General features: G+C 39.6%; 1 protein-coding gene across 3 annotated transcripts in view; it reads right to left on the bottom strand.

The window, feature by feature from the left end:
• Positions 1–3,662: 3,662 nt before the first annotated feature.
• The window catches only part of TMEM39A (transmembrane protein 39A), a 31,733-nt gene continuing 22,299 nt past the window's right edge, over positions 3,663–13,096 (bottom strand). Inside the window, exons 6-9 of one of the 3 annotated variants that reach the window (XM_057696266.1) lie at positions 9,777–10,125; positions 8,743–8,930; positions 6,657–6,777; positions 3,663–4,057 (exon numbers count right to left, since the gene is read on the bottom strand). In XM_057696266.1, coding sequence (XP_057552249.1) covers positions 3,824–4,057; positions 6,657–6,777; positions 8,743–8,930; positions 9,777–10,125 — 892 coding nt within the window. In that variant the 3' untranslated portion in view covers positions 3,663–3,823. Of the gene's footprint in view, positions 4,058–6,656; positions 6,778–7,633; positions 7,815–8,742; positions 9,673–9,776; positions 10,126–13,096 lie in introns of those variants that run through there. The other 2 variants (XM_057696267.1, XM_057696268.1) reach the window with 2 other exon arrangements.

The raw sequence follows: 13,096 nt of genomic DNA, 5'->3' as shown, positions 1-13,096 counted from the left end.
CAGTGGTCTCACAACCAAATCCAACAGTCAATTCTTAGTCTCTTGACTTACCTTTTACATTTGATGCTGTAATCATTCCTTTCTTGAAACTCTAATTCACCTTATCTCTTGGACTTCCATCTCCTTAGTCTTGTTCACTTGAAAGCTTCCTCTTCCTCTGCCTTTAGTTGTTATTCATCAGAATTCTGTCCTTCCCTTTTCACTCCACATACTTTTCCTACATTATCTTATTCATGTCCGCGGCTTTTTCGCCCCACCCCGACTTTTCTCATTTTCTCTTACATGGACTTTTTAAATGGTTGGCTAACTGGTCTCCCTGCTTTATGTCTCACATCCCCCCGCCCTGCCCCCCGCCCCCATTCTGCAAACCTATCCTACACACTGCTGTCAAAGTTATCTAATATAGATTAGTGGTTCTCATCAAAATCCCCTGAAGAGTGTGTTCAAACAGAACTTCGTATGCACCCAGAGTTTCTGACTCGGTCAGGTTTGGGGTAGGGCGTGAACATCTCCATGTCTAACAAGTTCCCGGGTAGCTGATGTTCATGCTGCTGGCCCAGAAATTACACTTCCAGAACCCCTGACCTGAGAACTTTTCGGGTCGTCCTAGGTCCTCAGCTTAAAATCTCTCATTAGATGTCTCCTGTCTACAAAAGTCCCCAGCCTTCTGTCCACTTTAGAATTACCTGAAGTGCTTGTGAAAAGTGTGTATCACTGGGCTTCTCTCTCAAGAGCCTGACTTGGCAGAGCTGATGCAGTGCCCAAGGACCACGCCTTTGACAATCTGTGACCTACAAGATAATAAAAATCCAAACCACTTAATGTGGAATTCAAGTCCCTCTGTAATCTATTCCTTGCCTAGCATTATTGAACTATTAGTTAAAAACCTAGTGCAAATCCATGCGAGTTTTTATATGTTCTGTTCACACTGCATGAGCCCACCCTCCGTCATCTCTGTGGTAAACTAGTGCTCCTTCAAAATGCCTCACGTGTGTTACTGATGCAGTGACACATTCCCTGACGCTGCGGCTTCCCAGCCAAGTTGACTACTTTCCTGCACTCGTTCTCTCTTGCACGGACTTCCTTGACTGAGCCCCTTTGTGTTACAATGATTGAGTTACTTGTCTGCCTTCTAGTTAATGCCCTCTGAACTTGAGTATCTCTGGTCCTCAGCAGTATCCAGCATGTAGGAATTGCTCAGTGAACAGAAATGAGAGGGGTGGTGTAGAGGTAATTGATGGGGAAGGGAGGGAGGGAAAGCAGCTTAGGGAATGTAACATGGAATCAGGGTAAACAAGATATTGAGGATATTTCTGTCAGGCTAATGCCTGTGAACTACCCTCCTCTACTCTGAGATATTTACTCACTTTATGCCACGCAGGCAACTGGTCAAGCATCTTTCCTTTTCCAGTATCCTAAGTTCACCTAACTGATCTTTTGCTATACCACTTTTTCCCACACACCATTTCCCAATAGTTAACAATTATAAAAAAGGCCATTCTTTAAAGGGGATGCATCTCGCCCTATCACTAAACAAAGATGGTGTCCTTTCTTTCATGCGATCCCTAAGTAACAGGACACACAGGTAGCTAGTCATTCTCTCCCCCATCTGAATGTGGCATCTGCAAATGCCAGCTGAAATGGGCAGGAGCATGATGGACTGAAGGGTTTTAGCTCCCTGACGCTGTCCTATCTGGAAGGAGAAGGGGGGCACTTTGCAGTTCCTTTCGTCAAAATTAATTTCTATTTATTATATTCACTCATTTATCTGGCCAGGCTGGCATCTGGTCCTCCTGTGCTACTTCTTTAGGGTATGGCCAAAACAGGTCAAACCAGAAGGGGGAATCATGTCAGCTTTCAAGACTAGTCTTGTATCTCTAATCAGTTATCTGGGCTACTTTTCAAGGACAGAACCAATCTGGGGCCATTGTGATGAGACATCTTTGGGCCCAGGCCACCCATTATGCTCTTAGCTGTCAAGTAATCACATCAAAATGTTAGTCAAAAGAAGCATGTCTTCAAGATCCTAAGGAAAGAATATTGAGATGGCAGCTTCCCACCTTCCCCTACTCTAAGAACCACTTTACAAAAAACACACAACACACTGGCTATCTTATTTTTCCAATGTACCTGAGGACACTCCCTGCCTCTGCTGTTACTGTAACATGGAATTCTCCTCAGTCTTGCTTCATCTGATCTCTGCTCAAAAATCATCTCCTCAAAGATGCCTTCTAGCAATGCCATTCCTAGCACTATTTCCTTGCTCTGACTCACCTTCTCTTTACCACACTTATCACTACTGCTAGAAGACACTATATTATCTAGGTTTATTTACAGAATATTTTGCACCTCCCACCCCTGACACTATAAGCTCTCTGCGGTAGGGCCTTTGGTTTTCTTACTCAGTGCTATATCCCCAGGGCCTAAAATAGTGCCTGGTGGTTAACACATATTTGTTGAATGACTGAATACACTTGGATTGAATGCCAAATAACATAACTTAAAAGAAAAAAAAAAAAAAGCATACCCATCAAAATATTTAAGGAAACAATGGTTACACATAGCAGTCACCTTGGGGAGCTGTACACACACCTACTCCTCACAATGCTGCCTTTGCTGAAAACCTGTTGGGAACTCTTCTGCAAGAAGTATTTTCAGAGCCAGTTTATGAATTACATGGTTTTTTTTTTTTTACTTCATAAGCCATATTGTGTCCCACAGTTTAAAAAAGCTAAAGTGAGCACAGAAAACAAATGAGAATATATGTCAGGCTCTTAAGACAAGGCCTGAGAAATTTAGATGTCTAGTGACATCAACTGACTATATATATCACTCCTCAAGAAAATGGACTGAAAGGGGTTAATGCTCACAGACATAAAGGTTCTGGAGTATGAAATTTAAAACACACACAGATCAAACTACCTGAGGACAAAGAGGTAACTTCTCATATTTCACTTCTGCTCATAACTCTAAACATGCCACACTGTAGGGGGGTTGCTGCTAGACCATCCATTCCTCCGGTCACTTGGTGCCTTCCACCTGCCCACACCCCAGCCCAGGGGATCTGTGCTCCTCTTCTCCCACTCATCCAGTCACACACCAGCTCCTACACGAGTCTGGACACTCTATTCTGTCCTAAAAAGTATTATTTCGAAACAGCTAACAATAAAAAGAAAACCTTTACTAGCGAAAGAAGTGAAAGAACAGGGAAAATGAGAGCAATATCCTGTTCCAGGATAAGAGCTTACACACAAGTGTCTTTAAATATCACAGGGCAGACAGAGCACTGAGTTCCTACCTTATAAATGCTTCCTCCCAGTAGGTAATAAAGAGAACCCCACCAGGACTAAAACCCACTTTTGCCCCATGCATTCCAGTACTATCTGCCAGTCAAAAAAAAAAAAAAAAGACAGTGAGTACTGTCAGGCAACTCCACTGATGTCTCTTTCTGTAGCAATAAGGCCAACTAAGGACTGATAATGAGAAGGACTGGAAGGAAAGTAGACACACAAAAGGTACTGTGTCAAGTGATATATGAGATGTGTTCATAAATGAATGAGTTATTCCAGAGCCATACAAACAAATCAATCTCTTTACTGGAGAGGCACACCTCTCCTCTGTATATTATTCAAATATACTAACACATGAAAGATCACATCACCTTGTTTATGGATACATTTAATATCCCTTGCCCTTCCCACCTTTCAAAACATAATAGTATACAAAATATAAAATATCTTAAATATTTATAAAAATCGCAAGAAAAAAATAGAACGTATGAAAATATTTTTATCTGAGTTCTCCCTCACTGTTGAGAGGCAGCTTAGTTTGCCTTGAGTTCGTAACTGTTGAGTGGATAGGAGTATGCCCTGCCTAATACTATCCTGTCCCGGAGGAGTTTAAATAAAACATAGTAGTTGCAGAAGAGGATGAGAGCCATGGAAAGTGTGTGGTTCCACTTCTCCGATCGCAGCAAGGAATAGAGCTGGTAGAAGACAACACTGCCCTCAATAAGGATAAGCAGATTTAACAGCCTTAATGGACGATGAAACAGGAACTGTAAGGAAGTTAAAAAGCAAAATGTTATTTCATAGAAAAGACTGCAGTTATTCTCACCTTTTTATTCTAAAATCATTTCGTATTTACAAGTTCCTGTGTACACTAACAAGTAGTTCTGCTTACTGAATATCAATCAGGCTATTTCTTGCTAAAGAGACCCAAACCCTTTCTTTTTTGCTCAAGGAATAATGAAATGCATTTTATTTTAATGCCCCCAAGACATGAAAAGGGATTATATCCAAAAGAACTCTGCCTCAAAAATTTTTCCTAGACTAGACCTTAGGTATGTATTTTATTTGAGATAACCAAAAGTATATTTATTTATCTAAGACTGGGGCTGGATAAAGGACCAAACAGGAAATATTTTAGAGTCTGCAAGTCAAGAGACAAAAACTGAGGATACTATATATAGGTAACTCATAACCACTTAAAATGTAACCACTTAAAAATATAAAAATCATTGTTAGTTTGTAGACTGGTCTAAGACAAACACCTACACTAGACAAGTCTGGAGGGAGCAGTGGTAATATAAGTTGAAATATCAGTGCAGTAATTTAATTTTTTTCTTCAGCTGTTACCCACCGTGCTGTCTGTTCTATTTTGTTTAGTTTTTCTGGATATTGAGAAGTAGGGTGTACAAAGACAGAACAATGAGGAGGGAAGGAAGGAAAAATGAGAATTAGAGTTTGGCTAAAAACAGAGCTTACTGTTTTCATTCCCACCAAATTCTTCACTCTAAGGGGCTAAATCCTAGTTGACTAATAAAAATGTATTATAAATAGGAAGATAGAGGTCCTGGATTGCAAACTGTGGTAATGGTAGTACATCAGACCTGAAAGAATAATTCAGACCTCAGGGCTCAAATCTGAGAATAAAGCCAAATCACCATGACAGCTCTGAAAGGTAACTGGGTTCTCAGGATCCTTCTGTGGGAGGAAGAGCATGTTTAACCCGGGTTTTATTACATGATCTCCAGTAATATCATGTATAAAAATGGCTCAGAATTAACATTCTAAAAAAAAAATTAGGCAATTTTGGATTCTGTAGCAATTACAACAATAACAATTAACTGTGTAGGTAAGCTATAAACTGAACGGGCAGAAATGTGAGGACCGCCACAGACATTAGGCACATCTTAAGTGACTGTTCTCAAACTTCAGTGTGCCTAAGAATCATTTCCAATTATGCAACTGATGCAAATTCCTAGGATCCTTCAGAGATTCTGACTCTAAGTGACCCAACCACCACTTTGAGAAGCACTGATTTACCTGCTGGGTCACGCAAAATCAGTAAGAAGTTAATCTCCTTAGTCTTTCTTCTATGGATTCCACCTGATTTTTCAGCTGTCCAATACTAGCAAGGAAAATGCTTATTTTTCAAGCAGAAAATTTTAATAAACTATCTGGTTACTGTAGGTTTTCAGGGGACTGCAAGGGCCAACAGATGTCCTTAATGGCCTGTGGAATTCAGCTGGCTGAATTAAATATTATGTGTAGAAACCAAATGCTTATGTAGTTGTTACCTGAGTCCACTGCTCCATTTTAAGGCAATCCCACAGCAGTCTAGGAGATTACTGTAGTTCCCTCATTCAAAGGCTTTTCACCTTGTCCCACCCTCCCCTACACGGTATTTATAAACACCCTGCCCCGATACAAGTTTCCAGTATTTAATTTAAAAGGCCCTTAGTTGCAAACACCCAAAGAACCAGAAAATTCCAAGTACTCTCATAAGGAACTGGAAGGGATGAAGAAAGGGATTCGAGTATCAAATAAATAAATAAATAAATAAATAAATAAATAAATAAATAAATAAAATCTCCAATTCTTTTTAAAAACATGATCTCCATTCAAAGGCAATGCACTGCACTATGGGCAGTTTTACTAAAAACAGTTCCCTGCATGTACCTTCTTTCCCCACTCCCATTAATCAGCTGGCCTTTCTCTTATAAGTAAATACTTTGCCTCCTAGAGCCAGAATTTCTGGAAAACTGAAAGATCAAATAGAACATAACCCAAGGTGTAAATTCAAATGGGACGGAAGCTGGATTTACTGGGTGTCTATTGCTTTTTCCTTTTAAACTTTTAAGCCTTTTTTCCTTTCAATCCAAGAAAAGGTAAAAGGCACAGACCACACCATTTGCCTGAGTTCCAAAGGGGAAGTCATGGTATTTCAAGGAGATAATATATATGACAAATACCAAAAAATAAAATCATCACATTATTACTATATTAAATATTGCTTAAAGATACACAGATATAAGGACACCACCAAACCAAACTATTACAAATAAAAGCTGTAAGATGAAAAATGGAAGTCTTAAATAATTGTGTACTTATTTCAAGTAATACTAGACTCAGCAAATTCCAGTGTAACTAAAGAAACCAGTCAAGCTATTAAAGTGGAGATATTGTTATTTCACCTTCAATCTCCAGTTCAGAAGATATTTCCAAAGCATAGAGGCCATTATAGTAGTAAAATAATTACCCTGTATTAATTTCCTAGTTCATACCACACACTGTGCTAGATGCTTACACATAGAGTGGCCTCCTAACACTTACTCCTATGCTTCTGTTTGAAAAGAAATAAGCGGTACTTGCATAAAAGCGGGCATGGGATACGTCTGAAGGCACTGCCACGTTGTAAGGCCCCATGGCTCTATATAAGCATCTGCTGTGTCGCACCAGCACCCCTTGAGGCCATATTGTATTTTCTGACCAACTAAGGGAGAAAGAAATGCAATGTTAACATATTGGCAGTTACAGATAAGACAGTGTCTGGCAAGGCCAGCTCTATTTCTATGGAAAGGATTAAGTATTGAAGGCTTCATCTGCCTGAATTCTGAAAATACAGTAATTCCATGGTCAAACTGGAAGGAGTCAGAAAGGATTTATTATAACTTCATTGCTATATAGTAGAGAGAAACTGCAAAGTTAACTCAGTGTCAAAGGACTTAAGAGGCTTAGGAGAACAAGCAGAAATAAAGGTGTAAGTAAGGCATCTATGAGCCAGAAAATCGAGTGTAAGCAGGTGGACTGTCACTTCAATCCCAAGTGAGCAGTCTACTGGTGGAAATGCTAGAGGGAACAAACAAGAAGAGAAAGTGGATGGTAATATGAGTAGTAGAGAAATTAACATATTATCAAACTAGCGTGACGTTTACTGCAGAATTACATCCCAAAAAGCTACAGAAAATCTGCTCATTTATCACACACTTCAAATGCTTCACATATGTGAGAAGCTATACAGAAGAACATAGAGACACACAAGGTACCAACACACAGACTTTCTTTTTACCGCTTTCTTGGTTTATTTTTATAGAGGTCTCTTTAGGAAAAAGAAGTTATGAAGAAGCGTCATTGTTTCCAGCACCAACGTAATGGAGTTGGGGCAGGGATGGGGATCTTCGGGTTAAGCTTTTTAAAAAATCTAAGTTAATTCATCTCTTCCTGATTTGGGGAAGGTTAGTTTCCTAGGGTAAGAACTGGGACAGCATTTTAAGTATGTTAAAGAAAAATTCTAGCACCCTGAAGCTTTCCAGTTCAGAAAATGTTCCGTCGGCCTTGCTCACACTTACCAGCATTAAAGTGATGAAACACCTCATGGCCATGTGCCATCAGGAGCCTGAAGATGTACAGTACTAGTACTGTGGATTGTATTTTCAATTTTTATTGAAATTTGTCCTTTGCCCACAGTCGGGTTTCTTTTCAGCCTGGCCCAATCTCTTTCAGTTCCTGGGCTTGAAGGCCTGTGCTAATCTGTATCAGACATCAAGGCAAATAATTGAAGGGAGCACTCTGAGGGGGAGAGGGGAAGGGAATGTCACCTCAATCTGTCCCACTTAATTAGGAAAGAACTTCTAGGTGATGAAATTTGTGAAATGTTCAAATTACAAAAAGGAGGAAGATGAAGATGGTCCAGGTCTGAGAGAAAGGCATGATGAACGGCTCAGAAGCAAGAGAATAAAAGGGTTCTAAAGTCAGTCATTCTGGACCATAGGGACCATGCAGAGAAATGACTGACAGGTGGACACAATGACACAATGAGAGAAATACTCAGAAAGAACTCAATTAGGGACAGTTTTCATTTGAATATAGGAAAGGCAGGGCAACATTCATCAGCAAGTTTAGGAAGAAAAGAAAAACACAAAGACGCAGGCTAAAATAACAGCAAAACAAAAAAAAAAACAAAAATAAACAAACAAAAATGCAGGCTAGGAAAATTACTAGAACAAATTTACATTTATCAGAAAGATGAGAAAAGCAAATTCCAGCCGCCTAAGTATAAGACAATTAGCTAGCAGCTATTTAGCTATGGCAATGAAGATGAGAAGGTGAAACTCACAGTCTTCTAAAGAAAATTAAAAATATATCATGACTCTTTGAATTTGGGCAAAGGGTTAGGACTGAAAGAAAACTCCAAGATTATAGTTTGGGAAACAAATGACACATTCTAGAGTGACCGGGCAGTTGAAAGGTAGCAGTCATTTAAGGAGGGACTGGGGAAGGGTGGTGGAAATGAGTTAATGTCCCCTGCGTTCAGTTTAAAGTGATGACAAGCACCCATGTAGACAAAAACCAAAAATTAAATGTTCAAAGCCAAGAACAAGAATGACACACAAAGCAAATAAACATGACCGGCAGCATGTAACAGGTGTTGAATGGTTTCATCCTCTAACCTACTCACATGTGCTGTGGAGCATTGCTGTAGGACCCATGTTCAAGCTTCTGCCACTTGCCCAGGTGAGCAGCTGATTTATGTAGCAAATCACAGTATTTGGATGGCAGCAGCTGTGTGGTGAGCATGACAAAGGCATTGATCCACACCATTATGAGGTGCTCACATGACCAGCGCATGTCATAGTACTGGGTGCTCTGGAAGAGATCAGAAGAGGGAGAAATGACCCATGTGCTGGGGAGCAAGAAGGCAGGGGTGGGTGTGGGTACATACGCCCTGCAGGCAAGCGCCACTCTGAGTCACACATGCATTTGTTGTCCTGCTGTCCGTGCAGAAAGTTCAAGAGCAGAGTCCTCCAAAATCCTTCAACCTGACTTTCTGGCTGTATGAGTTAGGGTGGGGAGGGAGAGGCAATTATACTTTAAGTGCTTCCTTTCTAGAAGAAGTGAATGCTCTCTGTGAATGACCACTCCAGCTGCAGATGTGCTTCTCAACGGGTGAAGGAAGGGCACTAAAATGACTCAAAAGATTTTGGGCCCAAGTGACATCCAGACCATTTTTCTTTTCTACTAAAGTAAATTAAAGTTTAAAGGTTAGATTAAATTCAAAGAAACTCCTGATAACCATGTTAAAATCAACCATGGTAGGCTGAATTTTACTGAAACCTCAGTCCTCTTAAGCTACCACATACTGGTACTAAGTATAAGTTTATTCTCCCCGGAAACTGGAAAAAAAAAAAGAAGTAGAAGGAAAGAGAAGAGAAGAGAAAAAAGAGAAAAGAGAAGAGAAGAGGAAAAACAGAAATGAGAAGAGAAGAGAAAAAAGAAAAGCAAAGAAAAGAAAGAGGGGACCACCACGGGTGCATCACAGATATGGAAATATCTATCCACCAACCAGGTATTAGTGCACTCCAGATGCAGCCGAACTCCACCATCCAGGCTGCCAAAGGGGAGACAGAGAAAAGGGGGATTAAATAAGAAATACCCAGTTTACGTTGTTCACACACAAAACCAGAAAGCACATAAAAGCAAGTAACCACTTACCTTCACAAAACACAGGGGGAGAAATGCAACATAGTAGGCACTGAAGAGAGAGTTGAAGAGAACTTCCTTGATTCTGTGGTTGAAATCTGCTTTCAGACATTCTACTTCATTGCGGATGAGGTCTGGAGACAGAGGGCAGCTGTGCGTGGGGATGGGTGTGGCATTATTAAACTGTTCTTTTAGAGACTCCAGCAATAAGGAGAGGAAGTCTTTGGATTTGGCCAAGCCACCCACAGCTGAGGCACTTTCCTCTACTGCCTGGTGCTGAACCACGTAGTTATAGTCTGTAAGAAGAAGGTGAGCCCTACTATCTTGGTGGAAACAGCAGAGAGGAACATACACACCAAACCTGTAGGAAAAAGGGAGTATGAAAATGAGACCACAGATAGCACCTAAGATCAGAGCTTAAAACTATGTTAGTAAAATAGTCATGATTCATCAGAATGAACGTAATATAATGGCGACTTTGCTGATGGTAAATTCATATCTGGGAAGCTCTTTAATTTCTTCCCACAAAGGCAATATATATTCACTGTAGAATAGGAAACTACAAAAAAATCACAATATAAATTACCTACAAATAATCATTTTTATAATTTTTACAATTGGGTGCACAAATTTTATACTTTTATACATTTAGCCTCACACAGTATAAACTGTTTTATAAACTGCTGTTTTAACTTTGGGTGTTTGATTATATAGCCTGCATGTATTGAGCATTTTCTCATGTCATAAAATATTTTTCTGTAACAATTCTAAAAGGTACTATAGTATTCTCATGTAGCTATACCATAATTTTTCTATTTCTCTCTTGTTAGAAACTTTGGCTGTTTCTTATTTTCCACTACCATAAATACCAATGGGATAAGTAACTTCCCACATAGATCTTTGTGTACATCTGCTATTTTTTGAATGGCTTGCCCTTCACTTCAAGTTTCCTCTTCTTAGTGAGGGGGCTCCCCAGCCCCCACAACTCCATCACCCACCATACCCCTAGAGGCACTCCTAGTTTCCCTTGCCTGGCTATTTTTCTCCACTGATCATATCACTCCATATATTTTACATGCTTATCAGGTTTTTTATTTTGGGTTTTTTCCCTTTGGTTTATCTTCCCCTCACTACATGTAAGCTCCAAGAACCAGAGATTTCAGTCAAGGATATAGCAGGCTGAAATATCCTTGATGCTATATCCTTGATGTCTAGAATAATGGCTGAAATATACTAGGCACTAAATAAATACTTGATGGATTAATAAAAACAATTCTAGAAGGACAATAAGTAAATTTTTATAGGTAAAATTACTTGGCTAAAGGACTGAAAATTTGTGAGACTTTTAAGAACTTCTTATAGTTGCTCCAAACTTTGGCTCCTTGAAAAAATTTTAAACACTTTCCCAAGCCCTCATTAAGTAACTTCCACATTGTAACCTAGGTATGTATTGTAAATAAAATGGTCATTTCTCAGACAAAAATTTAGATATTAAAAATAGCAAATAAAAAGACATCTTATTTAGTTATAAATTTTATTTAAAAAAATTGAACAAATGCCACTTGTTCAAAGTTTTCTACAGAGGAAGGAAGGATGAGCTTATCACTAAGTTAAGAGGATGGCTAGCAGCACTCTGTGATCTGCTGTGAATGTGCCCTGGAGTAGCAGGATGAGAGTGGGTCAATGCAGACGTATCAGACAGAAGAACTCACACATGTGCAAAATTGTGAAAGAAAGAGAAGGCTGCAAGTTCAATACTGCTGAAATACAAACTGCTCGTGTACGGGTGGGAGTGAGAGGCTGGGGTGTGTGCTAGATTGCAATGATGGCCCCATTTCTTTACCCTCCCCAGTAGTCTCACCCACTGGCAAGTGACTACACAGCCCTCATTCCATGTGTGAGGTGACCTTGCCTCATCTCTATACTGGGCTCAACAATGCGATCTGTTTTGGTCAATGGGATGGCAGCAGACATGCTAGAATCAGAAGCTTGAAGTGGGCTTGCACACTGAGGCTTCCCTCTTGCCACTCTGTCAATTTCATGTGACAATGTCCAGGCTAGCCTGCCAGAGCAAGAGAGACTTGTGGAGCAAAGCTTAGCGTTCCTAGTTGCCTAAACTGACAGTCACTCAATCCCACCTACGTGACTGAATCCAGCCAAGATCAGGAAAGCATCCTGACTTCCAGCTGATCCCAACACATGCACAATAAATACATAGTGTAGTATGCTACCATGGCTCTGTGGATGTTTGTTACAGCATCATATGTCAATAGATAACTGATACAGGAGAGCATCAAAGGCTTAGAGCATGGAGAGCTTTGTAAGGTAAAGAAAATGATTCAGTAAAGAATTTTAAGGAGGGTTAGTAAATATTTAGACATAAAATTTGTTTAAAGTACATGCTTATTTCATTGATAGTGATATAGAGAGCCTCCGAGAATAAGTAAATTTATTTACATATCTAAAAAGAAATGAAAAAGTTTGCTAGCCATTTTGATGATGGTAATCCTCTTCAGTCTGGCCAAAATATTCCTTGATACAACCATAATTAACCTTTTGAGTTAGATATGGTTAACCTTCTAAATGATTCAACCAGCTATTGTTGGTAAATAGAATAAATCATTTGTTTCCAACTCAAACAGCTGAAACATTAATCTAGAAATACAGAAACAACTGATGTAAAATATACACCTTGTAAGAAATCTGAATCATGAAAAATACTGTTTATAACAAAGAAAATTCACTCTGTATGAACTGCATTGACGAGTGACTTAAATAATTGTTTAAGCAATAAAATTAGAAGCTAACAGAGTACAACCAATAGAAAGATTCCTCCTGCCATCCATGGCCGCACAATCTCTCAGCATGCCTTTATTTTACCCTGTCACCACCCATATAAAGTCATGCTTATGCTGCAGCACCATAAACGGTAGAAAGCAAGGATTCTCAAACTTGAGCTAGCATCAGAACCATCTAATGGGCTTATTAAGAGACAAATGCTGAGCCATACTTTCTAGAGTTTCTATTTCAATCTACCCCAGTTTGGGGGAGATTCTGAGAATTTCTATTTCTAACAGATTTCCAGGTGATGCTGATGCTGCTGTTCTGGGAACCACATTTTGAGAACTACTGAATTTAGAGTAATGGTTAAGACAAGGGCTCTGGAATCAAAAAGATCTAAGACTGCTAATTGTCTGCCAATAGCTACTGCTCTCCTGTTTTTCCACAGCAACAGAATTTTTAGTTGAGATACAGCTGCCCTGCTAAAGACTTAATTTCCCAGCCTCCCTTACAATCTATCTTGCTAGGGAGGGTGGAGCAAAAACATAGCA

Source organism: Hippopotamus amphibius, chromosome 10 (genome assembly GCF_030028045.1).
Source record: "Hippopotamus amphibius kiboko isolate mHipAmp2 chromosome 10, mHipAmp2.hap2, whole genome shotgun sequence".
Taxonomy (NCBI): domain Eukaryota; kingdom Metazoa; phylum Chordata; class Mammalia; order Artiodactyla; family Hippopotamidae; genus Hippopotamus; species Hippopotamus amphibius.
This window is presented reverse-complemented; position numbering and strand designations above follow the sequence as displayed.